General features: G+C 38.0%; 1 protein-coding gene across 2 annotated transcripts in view; it reads right to left on the bottom strand.

The window, feature by feature from the left end:
- Window positions 1-3,413: 3,413 nt before the first annotated feature.
- ARP8 (actin-related protein 8) overlaps window positions 3,414-20,414 on the bottom strand; it is a 417,643-nt gene continuing 400,642 nt past the window's right edge. The window contains exons 11-12 of one of the 2 annotated variants that reach the window (XM_089424245.1): window positions 4,148-4,292; window positions 3,414-4,022 (exon numbers count right to left, since the gene is read on the bottom strand). In XM_089424245.1, coding sequence (XP_089280371.1) covers window positions 4,019-4,022; window positions 4,148-4,292 — 149 coding nt within the window. In that variant the 3' untranslated portion in view covers window positions 3,414-4,018. The remainder of the gene's footprint in view (window positions 4,023-4,147; window positions 4,293-20,414) is intronic. The other variant, XM_089424244.1, reaches the window with a different exon arrangement.

Here is a 20,414-nt window from a genome sequence, read left to right as displayed (position 1 = left end):
TACTTGTGAATTCGTAGGCTCTGTACAGGTACAAGTAGAATTCTGAAGGACGCAGAGGGAGGGAATGATTCAGGGGAGTCATGAAGGGATCATTGCATCCAAGCGAAGAGTCAGAGTGTAGCTTTGGAGAGAAGTTGTGAAGCAAGAGTTCGTTGAGGAGTTCAACTCAGAAGAAGCTAAGCGGTGGAAGCAGAAGGCAGAGTTTGAAGAATTGCAGAGGAGAAGAACGATTCGAAGGAACTGTAATGATTGGTTGAATCCACTTGAAGGATCAAGAATTGCTTTGAAGTAATAGCAATTGAGGGGCCAGGCGAAGCTAAGCCTAGAGGAAGAGCGAGCAATGAAAGAACAAAAGAATAGGACCTTTAGAAAACCCGAACCACAGGAAAAAACTTGAAGAAATGTGAAAAATCCAAGTCAAAGGGTCGCGTGGAGAAGTGATGTTTTAGATGCCCAGCAACCGTTAGATCTTATAGATCAACGACTGAGATCTAATCGCATATCAGAGTACTCACAGAAGCCAAGCGCAAAGGAGTGGAATGTCGACAGGCCGATCAACAATGCGTCGATAGACATTGGATCAACGATTGAAATGGACGATGGAGATTGAATATCAGCATATCACATATTGGAGAAGCCAAAGGCCTAAGCGGCAGTGGAATAGTTGAGGACCGATACGCTGATAGCGATTAAGCACTAATCGATTGATCAGAGATATTGATTGATCGGAGGTATCGGGTAATCAATGAATGGCGATCGGTGCGGCGGAAAGGTGTGGAACCGACGACAATTATAAGTGTCGGTGGATAAGTTTTGAAGTCCGCATTATAGTGGTTTGGGTGGAAATTTAAGGTATTCCTTTGTATTGTGTTAAAATAGTAGTGATTAAAGGCTAGAACATAGATGTATGACTCAAATAGTCGCATATCAGAGTCAGAGGGGTGATGACGACATATGTGATAATGCCAAGGAAATTAGCCGATAACGATTGCGATGAGGTTTAACTTTGGGTTCTGTGCGATAGTCGTACAGAAGGCAGAAAGAAGGTATGTTTGCAGGCATTTTCTTTGTTAATGGGTTTATTAAGAAAAGGCGCTAATAAAGCATTTATGCGATAGACATATATATTAACAAAGGTTGCGAAAGGGGAAAGTTATATATATGTGATAAAAGGTTATTGAAGGTTGTAAAAAGCGCCGATAAGAAGGATTAATAAAAAGATTTTAATCCAAGTCATAACCAAAGGTTTGACGTTCATATAATCCTGATAGGAGGTTTCAGACGGGGTGGTTGGTTCCGATACAAAGGAACTGTATAAGAGGGCCTTGACTATTTATGGTCTGAAGATTTGACTCCATTGTATAGTTAAATACCTGAGACAGTTGCGTTATGCAGATTCTTGCATACTGTGGGTATGTGTGGGTGTTTACCTTGCACCAAACCGACTTGCCCGTTTTTTTTCGGCCTTCCCTTCGAGATCTTCGAAACAAGGTAATATGATAGCCAAACAAAGATCGTATGCCAAAGTTACGACCTCGGGAAGTTGATGTACCAATTTACCCAAACAAAGCCCACAATTTTGGCGCTTCATCTCTTAGGGTTAGGTTTTTGGATGTTTAGGGTTTTCCATCGTTTCTCAATACTAAATAGGCTTTTGAGCTTCATTGTAACACAGTTCAGAGGCATGTAGCCATCACATCTCTTCTCAGAGATAAGCTACCATCGCCCGAGCTATCTTCTTTCCATTCTGTTTGTAAGCATAGTTCAATATTTTTCTATTAATAAAGTGAAGTGTTTTTCTGCTGCATCTCTACATTTATGATTATATCTGTAAGTTGTTGCATTCCTGTTTAAGTTCGAATCAGATTTGGGTTGGAGAGAGCCTATTTTTAGAAGGGATTTTTTTTAGAGTTTGGATGGCTATTCAACAACTGTTTGGAGCAGATTTGAGGAGAGCATTTCAACAGTGCACAAAGTCTACTTGATAGAGTCATTCACACTTTTTGGGGTCATCCAAGTCAACCGAAATTGGGCCAAACCCTTTCTAAGTTTTGTTGGGATTGGTGCGTAGAGGTTGAAGCTAATTTTCCAGAAATGCGATATATAGGGCAAAAACCCAAGAAGGCGTATAACCAACCAGAGATCCATTTGCACCATTTTGAAGGGCTTCATCATTTGGATTCAACCCAAACCATTTCTAGGTCTTTTCGAGTTTTGGGAGAGGAGTTTAGAGCTAGCTTTTTAGAGCATTCTAAGGAGTATTTAGCTTGAAATCAACATTTCAGCCAACAACTAACAAGAGTTGAGAATGTTAACTATTCTTTGTTTAACTTTATTTTTGATGCTATCATTCAATCTTCTAAACAAAATTTAATAACAATTGTATCCAAACTAAGTTGTTATGAATATCTAACATACATATTCCAATGAATTTTCATGTGGAGGTTAACACTAATGGTTGACGCAATTTAAACTGAGTAACTCCAATAAATTTTAATAGGACAAAATTCTAAATAAATTGTAAGACTACATGCACCATATTTTATTTTTTTGCTTTTCTCTTCGCACTCAAGAGTAAAATTCCAAACATATAAAATAAAATGAATAACATACATAACAACCTAGAAAAATCTAATCTTTGAAGGCTATGTAAAAACGTGAGAAACACTGTTTTTCCCAAGTTTTGCCTAAAAGACATGCATCCACAAAGCTATAAAATTTTCGTGTAATGTGCCTCTATTGAAAGGTTTCCATTGCCGAATTGGAAATGAAAATTGTTTATGGTTATGATATTTGTTGTGGAAATTATGATTTATTTTGATCTAGCTAAAAGCTTTTATTGCAATAAATGTTTCACATTAGCAAAAAAAACCTTTAAATAAGTTACATTAGAGAAGAATACCACAGGGAAAACCATGAGTTGATAAAACCTAGAGCCCAAAAACATCTAATAAATTTACTATTTTATCTCAATTTTATTTTAATTATTAAATATTAATTATTAATATTATTAAATATGTAATTTAACCAATTAAAAACGTTACATAACATACTATAACGTAACATGTGTATACTTATAAACCTGATATTTAAAAAATATTTACATATTTAACTCCTACCCATCTTACATACATCTAACAACTACGTAGCTAACATCTAAACTCTACACGTACCCATCTTACATACATCTAACAACTACGTAGCTAACATCTAAACTCTACACGTCCCTATGACTGTAGCGTGTCCCCTCACGTTAAAAAAGAAAATAGCCGACTATTTAGTGAATAGAGTTAAAAGATAATGGAAACTTATATTGTTTTTGTGTACTTTTCCCAAATGAAATATAGTTGATCAGAAGGAAACAACTTATAACGACTGGCACGACTGGCACTGTAACTTCGGTACAAGCTAAGGAAATCTATGCTTCTAATGAATCCTTTATTCTTGCAGCTACATCATCCATACATCGTTAATTTACTTATCTATTCTTGCAGCTACATTATCCATACACCGTTAATTTACTTATCTATTCTTGCAGCTACAGTAGAGCATCTCCTTTCTTTCTTTCAACCTCGGGTATTTTCATCTTTCGAAATTTATAATACATATTTATCAATATAAGTTTCTGTTCTTGCAGTTATATCGCATATACATGGTTAATTTATGCATTGCTTCGATGTGATACAAGAGCAGCAGCTTCCTTGCTCTCTAAAGCTCTAGCTATGGTATTTTCATAAATAGTATATGCCAGTTAACCTGTTAAAATACAAGCCCAAGTGCTAGACGCCATGCAATAACAGAGAAAATTTTAAAATTGTAGAAACCACTCCAAGAGGGAAAATGGCTTGAAAGTTTCTTCTCAATGCCACAGATTTATTCACTGCCATGAAACTGTCATATATACTCTCACTGATCATCTGACTAGTTCATTTTTCATCAAGAGTCATGGTATGGATAGCACTCACGCCATATCGTCGAAACTGTTTCTTTCTTATGCACCATACTTCGGGATAAGTACTCATCTGTGTCATTCATTGCACTCAAATAAGACGCAATGAAAGAATATGAAAAGTAATATAGCAAGTTGCTTGAAAGTTGAAATTGTTAAGGTTAAAAGTGCACACAGTACAAGAGGTTAAAAATGCACATGATACAGCGGTAACACTGGCATACATTACTGATAATCTTTGCTCCAAACCAAGCGGACTCAGATCCATATGGAGGAGAAAACACTTTAAGTCCTTTCGCTACTGTGCTTGGCAATGCTTGATGCAGTTCTTTCTCTAACCTTTCTGCAGGAATCAAGACAGCACAGTATTAAAATATTGCATTTACCCGGATGCAGGTATTCTGTCTACTTAGATAAATGCTTAAGAATAAAATCAATTGCAAATGAGCAAAAAATACTAAACCAATTAACTTACTGTTTCAGAGCAAAATAGGACGATAAAAAGGATGGAAAGGATTCTCAAATGTGATTCAAACGGTACCCGTTGCTTTCAGACGAACGACAAACATTCAAATTCAAGCAGGTGATAATGAGTCTACAAGTGGCTTGGGATGTAAGTCCAAAAGCTAATTTCATCATAAATATTTAATTTAGGTAGAAAAAGAACATCAGGTCAGCGTTGCATTCATTTTCTATTTTTTCTCAAATCATGAACTAAGGTATCAACAATAAAACAGAATGCCAGTGATAAGGCATCAACATGGGATATGAAAAATAAAATGGACAATTCATTCTTGCTATATTAACCATTTAAATTTAAGAGTGCCTGTTACCACACAATCTGTCAACCCAAAAATGTGAGAGTCCCAAGCAAAAGTTGTGAGAACCTAAGGCAATTACCATGCAAGCTATCCACTGTTATCTTAATAGCTTTGCCTTTCTCACTTTTGATTAAGGAAACTCCCAGTCAACGGGGGTATCCCTAAATGGTCAAGCAAGCCTAATAATTGTAATGTGGAAGAGATAGTCTAGCTTAGTTGATTACTCTGATTGTGTGATTAACGCAATGCCATTTGCATTCATGAATAAAGTGAATAAAACCATGCAAATTGATTTTTAGATCAAATCTCAGGAGTTGGAAATACAATATCACAAATGTGTTCACAATGAGTAATGAAATCAAGATTTATGTTAGCAACACTTTGCAACGCTCAATTTTCAAACAAAAGTGTGATTGTTAGATATATCAACACGATGTGAATCAGTTTGAATTCATCCAACTGTTGAATGCTGGAAATTTAATGTGCTATGTGATAAATTTAATGGAACTTTTATGCTAGCCAAATTGTTGAATGATGTTTAAATGCTAGATTCAATTTACCAAAAGAGAACTTGCCACAAAAAATGTTCTCGATGCTGAAATTTCCAGAATTTTTATTGTTATTAAGAGGATGCATGAAGAGATATAAGCAAATTTAGTAAACCATTTACCATGAAAAGAAGGATATCATCCACAAGAGAGAAAACTTGCAACAATGTAAATTTCAGATCGATCTTTATCAAATAACTCCACAATGAGTTTATTTCATCCCAGGATTGACATCATATATCATGAAAACCAAAATCTGAAAAATTCACTTGAAAGTGTGTTCCATTAAGTTATTGAGATCTATCCGAAGTTAACTAATTGATTCCTAGTTAATATGAAGCAAAAGAGAAAATGAATCAGATTTGTTACTTATTTTCCCTTAAAGAAATGATTTAGATTTTATCAAGGCATCTGACGCCCAGTACTTGATGTTCCAACCATGAGAGAGAAACTTTGAGCATAAGAGAATGTAAATAATTTACGAACAGCTTTTCAATACCTCATCAATAAAAATTCCAGATTTTCATTCAACTCATAACTTGCAACTATTCCAAAGTGCAATACCATAAACCGTATGATGAATTTAAATGGTATCTAGCACAACAAAATGTCATTTCACCTTTAAAGAGTGTTATAGGTTATTAAATCTGTGTGAAGCAAATACATCCAAGTGCAATTTAGATGTGAATTAAATGACCAAAACATAAATGTAAACCATCAATTAACATGAGGTGAATGAGAGCTAAACAAAAGTGAAAGATGTGAGTTGATGAACCACAAATTGCTCTTGAAGTATTTGAGCTTATTAGATCTTTTTCTATAGATCTTTATTTGATGGATTTCAGATATAATATTAAAAAACTCTGCTTCAGAAGAAAGAACCAGCAATCCAAGAGGTCAGATAATGAGCACAATTGACAATATTTAAGCCTAGCTAATGTTGCATGAAGCAAGGATGTTTTTTTGGAAGCGAGACACACACACACACATATATAAAACATCCAAAATACCAAATTAGTTGTAGAAGATATGAAAACATGCATATTTGTACATAAATCAAGATAGATATGACATCCATTGTACATCAACGATTAATTATTCGAGCACCAATCATCTAGATGCCTCAACCATCTAGAATCTAGATTCCTATCCTCTTGTCTAGCCTTTGCCTCTGCTTTGATTCTCTAGAATTATTAGTCAACATTACCCCAATTTCGATCAAACAACCTAATCCAAGCCTTATAATATGGTAGAGAAAGCTTAACATCCCTGATCAATCATTTTGACTAGAGTGAAGGGTACATTTTTGCTAAGGCCATGACAAAGGAGTTCAACAATCAACAGATTCAACACCACCAACACTGGGGTAACCTTCGTGGGCAAACTACCAAGCTGTGGGCTTTGGAACCAATGTTGTGGGCTAAAGACCCAAAGATAATGATTGCTTATTCTATTTGTTGTAAGAGGGCACTTTTGATGGACTAAAGGGGGCACCTAAGGCAACTATGGAAAAGTATAAATATAGGAGACCAAAGGAGAGGTCTCAACATAACATAGCAAATCATTCTTATGTCTACATTTTCACTAGAAGGAAGACGCAGAACTCAGAAGGAGCTGCAGGGAGGAAAAGGAGTAAGTTTATCGTCTGTCTTGTGTTGGTAGGAAGGCTGAGTCTGCCCAGGAAGAAGGACGAAATCTCTGTGCATGTTCTGTGCCCTAAAAGGGTTTTGTACAGGCCTAAACAAGGAGGAAAGGAACCACCAAAATTCTTTGCTTGAAGTCTGCTTCTGTTCTGTGTACAGAGGAGAGGGTCGAGCACTAGAAAGAGGCCTAACAAGCATTTGTCTAGTCTGCTGTGGAGGGCTGCAAGGCTTCAGGAGGCGTGCTGGTGTGCTGTGGGTAGGCTGAGCCCTAGGAGAGGCCAAATTAGCCTTAGACTTGGAACAAGGGCAACAAAGAAGTTCAGGTAGAGAAGAAGGTAGTGGGACAAGTTGAGGGTTGATGTGTTGAAGTAGAATGATTGCTGAGTGTGTCTCCTGAAGTCTCTTCGTGAATTGTAGATTGAACAATTGGTTGGAGGGTTGATAGCGCAGTGACCTTAAAGGATCAAATGCATTGTGAGAAGCTGAGTAGATGAGGGTTGATATATGCTTTCTTGAAGGACAAAGAGCATTGTGAGCAGCTGATATGCAAATATCTTGATGAAGCAATTTCTTTGTGAGTAAAGGGGGTAAAGGACCCACCAAGTGTCAAGACAAAGTAGACTGAAAGGACTGCTGTGTAAGGACATTTTCAACAAGTAAAGTTTTGTTCTTGGCCTTTTGGGTAAATTGAGGGTCAAAAGAAGTTGACCTCAAGTCCTAGTTGTCTTTATTAGGGTTTTGTAAGGGTCTTGATCCCTGGTACGGGAGCCCTATGCTTGTTTTATTGGACTAATAAAAACAAGTTTTGGGTCACTTATATTTTTTTGTACTTTGTTGATTCAATGTTGTTACATTTCTGCTATGCAAAGTGCTTGAAGTTGTGTATTTCAGTGTGTTTATGATCATGATTAGATATAGACCTGATTTGATATACTAGGAAAAACCAACATGGTAGCAGAACTACATTGAAAGGACAATTGAATCAGAATGTGCACAGTGAACAACTCAAGAGGGAATTGGTTGCCTTGTTGTTGAATGACTAACAAGATGGCCAAATTGGTTACTAGTCTGAGATATGAGGATAGGTTGGATGGGTTTCCCCACTATAGTCCTTAGAAGGACAGGATTAGGCTGGTCTTGCTGGTGAACAAGATATGGCAATTCGCTGACAAGGAGATTCAAAAACCAACAAATCCCAAGGAGTTGGAAGTATATGAAGAGTTGGATGCGAAGGCTAAGCTCATCATCCTAGATGGTGTCAAGGATCACTTGATACCTCATCTAACTGGGAAGAACACTGACATGAGATGTGGAAGGCTCTTCAAAATTGGTTGTTGGTGTTGAGAGAGAAGCTCAAGAACACCAAGATGTTGGATGGCAAGGGTGTGGCTCTGTATCTGATGAGGATTTCTCAAGTTCATGATGAGCTAGCTGCCATTGGAGATAACATTCCAGATTCTGAGTTAGTGAGGACTGCTTTAAAGGGCTTCACCGAGGAATGGAAGCCATTTATCAAAGGGATTGTTGCTCGAGATAAGTTGCCAAATTGGAATAAGTTATGGGACAACATCCAAGAGGAACTACAGGATGAGGATCTTCATAAGAAGTCTGATGGAGAGAACATGGCTCTTGCAAGAAAGATAAAGGGCAAAACAAAGGAGGACTTGAGTAAGGTGAAATGTTACACATGTGGTGAGCATGGTCACTATGCAAGTAAGTGTCCACATTAGAAGAAGGGAGATAATGAGAAAAAGGAGATAGCAATGGTTGCTACATCTTCAGTTGAGTAGGATGATTTCTCAAGAAGGTTCGAGGATGACTTTGCTTTGGTTTCTCATTTCTTCGAGGGCACCATTGATGAGGGTGCATGGTTTCATTGATAGTGAAGCATTGAAGCATATGACAGGATCACAAGAAGTTCTTGAGACTCTAATTGAATGGGATTCGAAATTGCACGCAGAGGTCGGCGAAAAGAATTAGAAGATTGTTAGAGGGTCAGGCATGGTGCCATTCAGGATGGAGTTAGGTAGGTTGCTACGAGTTCAAGATGTACTATGGGTACCAGAGGTCAAGTGCAGTAAATCATCTGTCTCAATGATTGAGGCGAAGGGTTTGAGGTGATATTTCGGGATGGGAAGGCAATACTCAGGCCCAAAGGCTCTAACTCTGTTGGCGCAGTCATTGGAGTTAGGGAGAGTGGTCTATACAGGCTGATGGGCAAGTGGATAGATCAAGGGAAGAAGCATGTTCCTGAGACTCAGAGGGATTCGAGTTCAAGTGAGAGTTCACAAGTTTTGAGAGTTAGGTTTGGAGATTTGTTGTAAGAGGGCACCTTTGATGGACTAAAGGGGACACCTAAGGCAACTATGGAAAAGTATAAATATAGGAGACCAAAGGAGAGGTCTCAAAACAACATAGAAACTCATTTTTATGTCTACATTTTCCCTAGAAAGAAGATGCAAAAACTTAGAAGGAGCCGCATGGAGGTGTTGCACACATTTTGTCAAAGTTCCAAGGAAGCAGAAGTACCAAATTTTTTCAACAAGATCAAGTCATCTATCAACAATCTACATGTCATTGTAAACCCATTCTGCAAGTTATGTAATGTAAATGATCCTAGTAAGACCTTGAGTATATGTAACAACCTAGGTAAATCTATGATTTTGATGACGAATTTCATCCTAGGAGGTTTTTTAACCTCGCTGATTACCTGTGTTTCTAGACACGGCTAATCAAAAGAGTTTTTTCCCTCCAACTTAAACCCCAAAGCTAGGGTGAAATTTATTGTTGAAATCTTAGGTGAGTCTTAGTGTTTTTAGTCGAGTTTGATGTAAAAGTGATTTGGGAATAATTTAAGCTAGTTGGCTTAATTATTTTATTACAAATCATTTGGTCTACTAGATCATATTGTGTTGCAGATGGGTTATGTGTCTTGAGGGTCTAAGCCAAATGTGTATTCCCCCTTTGAGGGTTGTAAATGTAAAATCTTATGTATTAGAGGGTGGAAAAATAATTAAATCCCCTCCTGTGTAAAGGAATTAATTTTTCTGGCAAAATAAAATTAAATTCTAAGCCAGAAAATAAATTAATAGAGTCAAAATTAAGTATTCTTAGGAAAATTAATTCTCCAAGTGGAAAAATTTGTGGGTCTTAAAGGAATCAATTTTTAAAGGTTCTCCACCAAAGGAATATTGTATATTTCAAAAAAATTTGGACCCTTGGACCTTGGTGGTTAAGTCAAAGTCAAATGTTTGAGGAAATTAGCTCAAAATAATTAATTTTGAGCTAATAAAAATGAAATTAAAAGATAAATTTGCAAATTCCTCAAAAATAAAAAATCAAGGGCTAAAATTAAAATATCTCGAAGTGTTTATCAACGACCAAGATTATTTTGACAAGGATCAAAGAAACTAGCTGTTAGTTTTCCACTTGGAGGATAAATCTATAAATTAGAGAGTCATTGAGTCTCTAACATCTTGATCTCTGGCTAGAAAATTGTTGCTAAAGTAACTTTGTAACTATTGTCCTGTTGGGAACGATTTTTTCAATCATAATAAGGACTTTGGTGTGCAATTCAAGGTGTTCTTGCTTATTGATTTGTGGTATGTGCTGACTATAGACATCTTTATGTTGTGCTGAATATTGGTAAGATTTGTTTTTATTATTAGATGGAGATAAAATCATACTATTGATAGTTTTGGGCTAATCTTAGGTGGTTTGATTCTCCATGTGATCTATCAAATTATTTTTGAGATAAATTCATAATGCTTGTAGGTACTTCAGTCCTTGGTCTCCAAGTTCACAAACTTGGGCAAGAATCATTGTTGCTTGGATTCCAAATATTTATATGGTGGATTGAATCTTTGCTAAGGCTATAGTAGACATTGGAGTTTCTAAAGTAATTTTAGCCATTCTTCAAAGAAAAAGAAAACTCCATAAAAAAATTTTTTTCTCAAAATTCAAAATTTTCAAACCCTTGTATATTTGTAGATTTTGTCAATACTTTCGTAGATATAATTTGTAAATTATTTTTTCTAACTTGGGTCTTGGGATTTTAAGTATTTTTGTATATATTTGGGGTTTGGGTGTTGTATTTTCCATTTTTGCAGGTTGGATCAAGAAATCAAGTGGAAGAAGAGCTAGATCTAGGCCCTTGAGGGTAAGATCTAGTCTCTTGGAAAATTTGCAGGGCTACCCAGGGAAGAATTTTCAGAAAACTGAAGAGTTGAAGCATTAATTTTTTTTGAGCAAGGGTTTTAGGGCTTCTAGCCTTGGCTTTCCCCTCCAAACCCTCAACGTCCCTCCGCTGGCCCTCTGCGTCAAGGTTTCTAGCCTTTCTAAGGCTAGCTGTGAGCCTAGGGTCTACGACCTCTCTTCCTAGGCCTGTCGCAAGCCTCTTCTCCTCTCGACCCTCCTTCCTTCCTCGACCCCTCCTCCGTCCCTCTCTTCCCTTAGCCGCAACCCTCTAAGGGCTTGTGACTACCCTTCTAGGCCTTACGTTGTAGGCGTTAGGGCCCCTCCTAAGGCCCTTGACCTCCTTCTCACCCTAGGTCGTGGCCCTTGTGGGCCCACGACAATTCTTTTAGGGCCTCTCCCTTAGTCGTTAGGCCTTATAAGGCCGCTTCCTTCCAGTGCTGACCCTCCTTGGCACTTTCCAGCCCAACGTTAGCCCTATTGGGCTTGGTGTTGGCCCTCCTTGGCCTTAGCCTACCCTAGATTCTTCGCTGATTTTTCTAGACTAAAACACTTGGTGGTTTTGCAGGTTTTGGGGCTGAAAGTTTCTATTTTCAGGTGGCTTCTTCCTAATTTTTCTTTTGGGTCACTTGACCAAGTGTTTCTACAAGGCTTTGACATATAAACCCTAGTTTTATCTATGTTTTATTACAACAGTTAACAACAATTAAGCCTTAAAATCACATGCTACATGGTCAAAATTGTTTAAAATTTGCAAAATTTTCATTTTCATGAATTTTGGCAATTTGGCCACCTTAGATCTAGCCTAGATCTATTTTTATGCTTGCTGTAATTTACTACATAACTACAGTTTTCAGATCTGAAATTTCTGAAGTATAGACTTAATAAGGGTCTAAAACTTGAAATTTTCAGTTTTCGGTAAATTTTCGTAGTTTTAGGCAATTTTGGCACTGTTCTTAGCCTCATTAGCTTGCTAATCTATAGTTTGTTTACTGCTATAATAACTAGATCAAATTTGAATGTAGATTTTCCTGTAGATTCAACTGTTCATGTAATTTCCTAAAACACAAGACAAGAATCTACTCTATTCTCAAACAATGGAAACCAATAGATCGATGAAAACAATAATCGACAAGAGGAAGATAATCAATGGCACATAACACAATATTTGTCCGTGGAAAGCCACAGTTCAAAATCCCTAATATCTATATTGCATTAATCAGAAATCTGAGTGAAAATACAAAGCTTGTTCTCACTAGAACAATTCCTACACAAGTATAATCAACTCTTTGCTCACAAGCTAGCTCAAGCCAAACCTTAGCCTATTCTGTTGCTCTCCAAGCCCCTATTTCCTTGCACCATTCCTGGTCAAATAATTTGGATGAATACAATATGCTTTGCTCAACCTTGAGCTCAACCTGCACAAGTATTTCCTATCCTTTGCCTGATGACTTCCTTTGGTCAATACTTAGCCAAATTCCTAGCCTTTAAGCTTTTAATTCCTTGCACATTTCCTGAGAGAAGCCGTATTTAAAAGGAAATCCTCATTTCATAACTATGCAATCCAAACATAGGTCCTTAATTGATTGCATGCACCATCTGTACAACTCGGAAAATTATACCACTGATAGTGCACTGTCTCTACACTCTAGTCTCAACTAGGTCTTCCTCTGCACTGAGATGCATGAGTTATTTATGAGTGAATCTTCAGTTAGTTGGAGTAGCACTGAGGATGCACCAATGCACCAACTCACTACTAGACCTCTACTAGTTCCTCTAACAGTTAGAACTAGTTTAACTGACTATAACTCAGTGAAATTGAGTTATCTAATTACACCTCCAATGAACTCAATCTGGACCCCTAAAACTTAGGGATCACACTTACATGACTCCAGATAAAAAATTCCTAAGTTAACTATGCCAACTTAACTTAGTTAACTATTACAAGTTGCTATGAGAAAAGAATTACAATTTAATTCATAATTTAATTCAAGGACAAATTAAATTGGAATTTTTGGATGCTGAAATATTGCTAAATACATCATCATAAAGTAAGCTAAACTCTTAGATTTACATTCGCTGGTCATTGGAAAGTTTTATGCTTCACGGGTTGGGCAAATTTTATAATCTAGAGTTACTTTTCCACTGCTGTCACAACACTAATAAGTGCTGAAATTTTCTAAAGTGCTACTGCTGATTTGATTATTAAAGATCTAACATTCGTATGCCTTGTTCTAAGATTGCAAAATTTTATGAATGTCACCTAAATCACTCCTACACTTAAGCTCTAAAAGCTCTAATTTAATTGACATCATTGTGTTTGGCATATAATTGAATCATTGAACTAAATACTTGGCATCTAAATTTTTCATTGGTTATCTTAAAAGCAGTATTTGGTTTATCCTAAGTGGTACTGAACATTGTTGAAATATTGGATAATCATTATTGGATAAGTGCTTTAGTTTTCTTTGAACTGGTCAAGCATCTCATAGATTAATCTAGTTGAAGTTTGCACTTGTATCTATTAGCATTTATCTTGTTTAATATTGTTATCTCAATATTTTTACGTACTCTTGCTTTAAGATAATTTACACTAAGTACTTAAGTAATACAAACAATCTTAACTCAAGATAATATTCATTTTCATCGTTGCATTAAGCATCCTAGATCTATCTTGCATTAAAACTTACCTCCTAGCATAAGCTAGGTTGATAGAAATATAGGGCAACCATTCTCACCTAGCTTGAGGGGCTTGGCAACTCTTTGGTGATTAACATGGTGACCTTGCAGTCGTTAGAGCCACAGTCTCTGCAGCACTGGAGGCATCGAGCGATAGAAGTGCAACAGAAGGTATTGTTAATCAGGCCCTAGCCTGCTTCCTGTTGGCCTCCTTCCCACAACCTACCTTGGAGCCCAACTTCAAAATAGTTAAGAGAAGGTCATACTTAGATTAGGCATATAATTAAAATCAACCAAGATCACTACACCTCACATAGGTCCTAGGACTTGCATATCATATAGGTTAGTTAATCATTTAAGAAACGAGTGTCCATCCGGTCACTTGGTTTTTGATTTATCATAAGCAAGAATTGTGACTCCATCAAGGCATTGGTCTCATACTTAAAATCTAATTTAATCATTAATCTTGCTAAATTTAACCAAGTAACTAGGCCACTGATCCATGTCGCCCAAACGAGTTGGTTTCCAACTTGTTTTCTTTCATCTCATCTCATAGGGACTACCCTCCATAGCTTGCTATTGAGAGACAGCTAGAACGGAGTGGGTGGGTATCAGAGTGATAGGCACCACAATTGCCCTAAGCGGTTGTCGCAGTCCCTGTACAATTTGGGAGACAACAGGAGGAAAATGAGCAAGTTTATGGTTTTTCGTGTGTTGGTAGGAAGGCTGAGTTTGCTCCGGAAGAAGGATGAAATCTCTATATGTTATGTGCCCTAAAAGGGCACTATCCAAGCCTAAACAAGGAGGAAAGGAGCCACCCAAATTCTTTGCTTGAAGTTTGTTTCTGTTCTGTGTACAAAGGAGAGGGCCGAGCCCTGGAAAGAGGTCTAACAAGCATCTGTCTAATCTATTGTGGAGGGATGCAAGGCCTCAGGAGTTGCGTTGGTGTGTTGTGGGTAGGCCGAATTAGTCTCAGACTTGGACCACGGGCAACGAAGAAGTTTAGGTAGTGGGATAGGTTGAGGGATGATGTGTTGAAGTAGAATGATTGTTGAGTGTGACTACTGAAGTTTGTTCATGAATTGTGAGTTGAACCACTGATTGTGCAGTGACCTTCAAGGATCAAATTCACTGTGAGATATTGAGCAAATTAGGTCTGATATATGCAGTGTTTCTTGAAGGACAAAGATCATTGTGAGCAACTGATATGTAGAGATATTAATGAAACAATTTCATTGAGTAAAGGAGGCAAAGAACCTGCCAAGTGTCAAGATAAAGTTGACTGAAAGGACCGTTGTGTAAGGGCATCCTCAACAAGTAAGTAAAGTTTTCTTCTTGGTCTTTTGGGCAGATTGAGGGTCAAAAGAAGTTGACCTCAAGCCCTAGTTGTCTTGTATTAGGGCTTTGTAAGGGCCATGATCCTTGGTACGAGATCCCTATGTTTGTTTTATTGGAGGACTAACAAAAACAAGTTTTGGGTCACTTATATTTTTGTGTACTTTGTTGGTTCACTATTGTTACATTTCCGCTATGCAAAGTGCTTGAAGTTGTGTATTTCAATGTGTTTATGATCGTGATTATACATAGACATGATTTGAGTTACTAGGAAAAACCAACATGTAGGGATTGAACATCCATTGTGAAATTTCCTTAAAATTGCAGCGACTGAAATTTATCTTCCTAACTGACTCGCAGTTTAATTGTTTACGACAATTAACGAATAAATCACACTGTAATTCTTCACAAAATAAATATTTTGCGGAAGTAAAATTAGGAAGTAAGAAATAGATGCACAAACATAAAAATCGACAATTATTTTGGACTAAAGGTCCTTGGAAAAACATCGAAGGAAAAATCGATGCAACATGAGGGTTTATTTTATTATGCAATAAAAGAGAGAATTACAACTGTTGGCCTCCCTGGCTCAACTCCAAAAATTATATCTTAACTGGGAAAATTATTTTCCCTCAATCCAACTCAATTTGTCTCTCCCTGGGCAACTCACACTTCCTTGGCAATTCACACTGCCAAACTGGGAGTACACACTATTGCCCCCTGATAAATTGATCTGCCCTGGAAACCCTTCTAGGTGAGACATCTTGCCTGTGTCTGCCTCTAGAACAGTTCCCTAGGCCTCCTGGTGCTTGATCCAGGCGCTAGCAACTAAATTGAACCTCTCTAGGAAACTCGCACTGCAGAACTCTACCTCTCTGTTGGGTAATTCAGCCTCCCTTCCCTTATGCTAGAAATTGGAAAACCACTAAAGAATTTCTCTCTCCTTGCTGCAACCCCTGTTACTCTCTGGCTCAAATTCTTCCCTCCCTGAATACTGCGCATTGGGAAACTTGCACTACCTTGGCTAACTCACTTTCTCTCTTGTGTCTTTCTCCATCCCATTGACTTGCTCTTATAATCTCTCGCTGGAGCATCAATGGCCAAGATCTAATCGTCATTGATAGCTAAGATCATCTTAGAGCTGATCCAAGTCACTTTCTGGAAGTCTCTAGAGCATAAGTCAATCTCCTCAATTAATTCCCTTTAATTAATCAATTTTCCTAAGTTAGACTTAGGAATTTTCAAATTATTGGCTTAGGAGTTTTTTAATTATTGATTGATTAACTTAATTGAGTGGTATCTAGGTGTTTTGTCCCGAATTATTTTTGAGTTTTGGAGATTTTGTGTTCCTTAGCCTCTTAGACGCAAATCGAGACTAGAAGACCTATTCGATGCTACCAAAATTCCAACACTCCCTCTTAGTGAGGAAGGTGTTCTCTCTCTCCATCATCTCCCCACTATAACTTGTAGCAGGATAGATCACACTGCTGATGTTTGACATCTATTTCACCTCCTTTCTTCCCATCTCAACTTATCTAACTCCCTGACTCCCTGCTACTAGAAATCACTGTGAAGATGTCATTCTAGCGATCACTATCCACAAACCATCGCACATACTCTGATCTATTTCACATTGTTGCTGCCATTGCTCTGTTTCTAGTTCTACAACTACTCCAATAGTGATTCTGATCTCCTCAGATCCTGAAGCATTAAGCTTTTATAGGGTTAATCCCTCTGAGTTTCGATCTCCCACATTGAAATCTCTATGGCTAGAATTTCACTTACACACTGCAACTGGGCAATTCACATTGCCTATGTCACTACAACTAGCTCTGCAACTATCTCACGTGTATTGACTACAACTAGCCATGCAACTGTCATATGACTGCATCTTGCTAAAACTAAACTCATGTATCACGACTATTTCTTCTAGATGGAAACTCTCTCATGGAGTCCCACTCCAGCTAGAACTATACCTGCTACTTGCAACTGGATAATTCGCATTGCCACTGATAAACATGAATTTCCTGCAACTGCAACTGCAAACTCGATCTCCATAGATCTACAGTGTCCTTGCAATTATCCCTCAAGTCTCCGACTGCAACTAGCTCTGTTTTGTCTACTGAGTATCCAATTGCATCCAATTGTCTCTGCGCCTCTTTAGTATCTAACTGCAACTAGCTCTACACTATCCCTCAAGATCTGACTGTGCTTACTGAACATTGATCCTCCTGCAACTGAATACTGTGGGCACCTGTAGCAAAGGTATTCATCCATGTGAAGAATATATAGCAACTAGATATGATCTATTGATCAACCCTTCATGGCTAGATCTAGACCTCTTGCTGCTCCTCCCACGAATCTTGCCCGATCTTGCACACTAGAGTCTCATACTCCTCCTGGATTGATTTTCTTGTTGAATGTGGTCAATTATGCTTTTACTTTTTGTTTCAACTGCATCAACCTCTGGGACAACATTCCAAGCCTGACCCAAGGTGTGGGCAAGGGGAGGGGGAAGGCTAACCTTATGTGGACCCAGGAGGGAGAAATGATGAATGGGTTTATAATGAGTGGAAGGGGAGTGTTATATGTGGATGAGGGAGCAGGACCATGCAACCAAATCAGGGTTTCCCACGTAGTACCATCCCTAAAGCCAAAAGGTCAGTAAAAGAGATCCCACGAGACTAGGGTCCAAAGTTAACATCCAAAAAGAGGTCTATGGGACAAGAGCACAGACCTAGCCCAGTCTTTTTGCTGAATCCCCCCATTAATCTATGCCTAGAAGTATCCATGATAAGCAAACTACAGTAATTAATTACCAAATGACAAGGCATACCTTTAGGTTTAGGAGGTCCACCTTCAAACATACGATCATGACAAATGGGTGAGGGACCACATGGCTAGCTCAGGTGGTGGAGAAGTGGCACAACGAGCTAGTTGGTGGTTGCAAGGGGCTGTTGGCTGTCGAATAGGGACCATCTCGGAAAAAAATTTCTCCTAGGGATGTCACCCACAAAATGGTGGGTAACATCTAGCTCCAACTAGGACGTGATCTCTCAAAAAGTAGATGAAGCTACTCGAATGGGAGGTCACGAGAACTCCAACAATATCTTGGTTATTGTAAACCTTTTACCTGCACATATAATAGATGAAAAACACGAGGCAACATGCTTTCACGACGTCTCATGATCACACATGCTTAGATTAGACCTATAAAATCGACTCATAGAAGTAAACTTTCAAATGCAGTTTTAAATCAAATGCAACTAATATATCATGAGAAATATCATATGATGTTGGTTCTAATGAGAAAACGAGAATGAAATGCATCCTACCCTATCATGGATACGACGAAGCCAATATCATGTGGAATAAAAAAGCCAATGCAACCAACATATCATCAAATCAATATAAATGTGCCTGCCTATATGATTACTCATGGAGAAAATCCCAAAGCGAATGCAAACCCAAACACATGGAGGATGATGCAAGGTGGGAGGTGGGAAAATATAGTTTCCATGTGTGGTAAGATGTATCCCTAAGAGAAGGAACATGTGTCAATTTAGAGATGCAGGTCCTTCCCTTTAGGTACACAATGGTGGAGTGAATGATTATCATTAAGAAAATTTTATTATAATCATTGCTCATAATATTATGCTTTGTAGATGCCACAAGGTTGTGACAAGAGGGGAACGAAAGAGGGAAATAAGGAGTAAAACAACTAGGTTGCTCGAGGTGATGGTCACATTGGAGAGGGGAGGTCATGGAGTGATCAAAACCCCAAGGGTGTGTCCAAGGAGGTAAAGTATAAGCAATGAGGGGCTCTTCCTTGACACTATACTCGGAAGGAGGAAACGGAGCACGGCCACTTGAGATCATATGACAAGGGGTGAGGGAATCACTTGATGAAGACTCAAGATGATGAACCATAGGAAAGGGCAAAGGGGAAGGTGAAGTTTCAACGGAACCCTTTGTTAGTTTTTGTAGCATCGGATGTGTTCTCGGAATGAAATTTGTGGAGAGGCTAGAATAAATGAGATATCCGAAACCCAGAAATCGTTTCTGCAAATTCTGCCTAGAAGTGTCTCAATTAGATTATTAACCAATTTTTAAATATTTCCTAAGTCTAAACTTAGGGAATATGGTTAATTAATCAATATTAATTAAGTCAAGGCGTGAATGATCTAGAAACTCACACGAATCGATCCAGAGATTATCCTAGCGATAAATTATGTTTTAATCTTGGCCATTGGTGCTCCAACAATGGATTATAAGAAGAGATCGATGTGGTGATGGAGAAGACATTTGAGAGGTTCGATTTCATGAGTAGATCGATTTTCAGAGTAGTAGTAGTCACTTGCTGGAGAGAGAGCTAGTGAGATAGAAGTAGTGAGAGAGGGGAAGAGACAATGAAGCCGGAGGAAGGATTCCAGTTCCGGTGAGTACAATTGTAGAGAAGTAGAAGAGCCACAGAGACACTGATGCTTGGGCAGCGCAGTAACCTCTAGAGGCAAAGTCGTGTAAAAATTTCTGTTTTCCCACCCCGGTTTTCAGTTTCTCCTTATTTCTCCCATGTAGTTAAATGCCCATTCCCATAACCATACATTTAACAGACTGAAAAAAAATAAATATTGTTGAAAACACAAATTCTGAAAAATTTTCAGAATGCTGGAAATTGCAGAATTAAAAATCAGCAATCAAAAACAGCCATTAAAACACATTAAAACACTGATATTTTTGGTCAACTTGACCCTGGAAAAACCCCCTACAACTCTTGGGGAAAACCAGTTTGAGAGCTCTTCTTTATTTCTGAAAATTGTCTTTTTACAGTGAGAATTATTCAGCAAAAAATCAGCAAGCAAATTTACAACTTATCTCCTTTCCCGTGCCTCACAGCAATTTGGAAATTACAGCAAACAAGACAACAATAAATGTTGTACGACCTCCGTTTTGTGTGCAGAAAAATCAGCAAACTGCTCCTCGATTTTTGTGCAAAAATCTGCCTTTCACTATGTGCTGAATCAGCTGTACAAATCTGCTCAACTGCTGCCTTGGAATGTGTGCCAAGCTGCTGTCTCCTTCTCCTCCCTGCTCAGAAATCTCTCTTGCTCTCTTGCTCTCCTTCTCCCAATCTGCTCATGAAAGAATTAATGACCTTTTCCTCCTTTTCCTCCTTTAATACAACTCCAAGTGACTTTTGGGTGATCTCTAAATCCAATGGCTGAAATAGATTTAGATCAATGGT

Source organism: Pinus tabuliformis, chromosome 4_2 (genome assembly GCF_031772625.1).
Source record: "Pinus tabuliformis cultivar Carrire ecotype Pingquan chromosome 4_2, CPIR1, whole genome shotgun sequence".
NCBI lineage: Eukaryota > Viridiplantae > Streptophyta > Pinopsida > Pinales > Pinaceae > Pinus > Pinus tabuliformis.
Note: the sequence above shows the minus strand (reverse complement) of the source record. Positions and strands in the feature narration are given on the sequence as shown.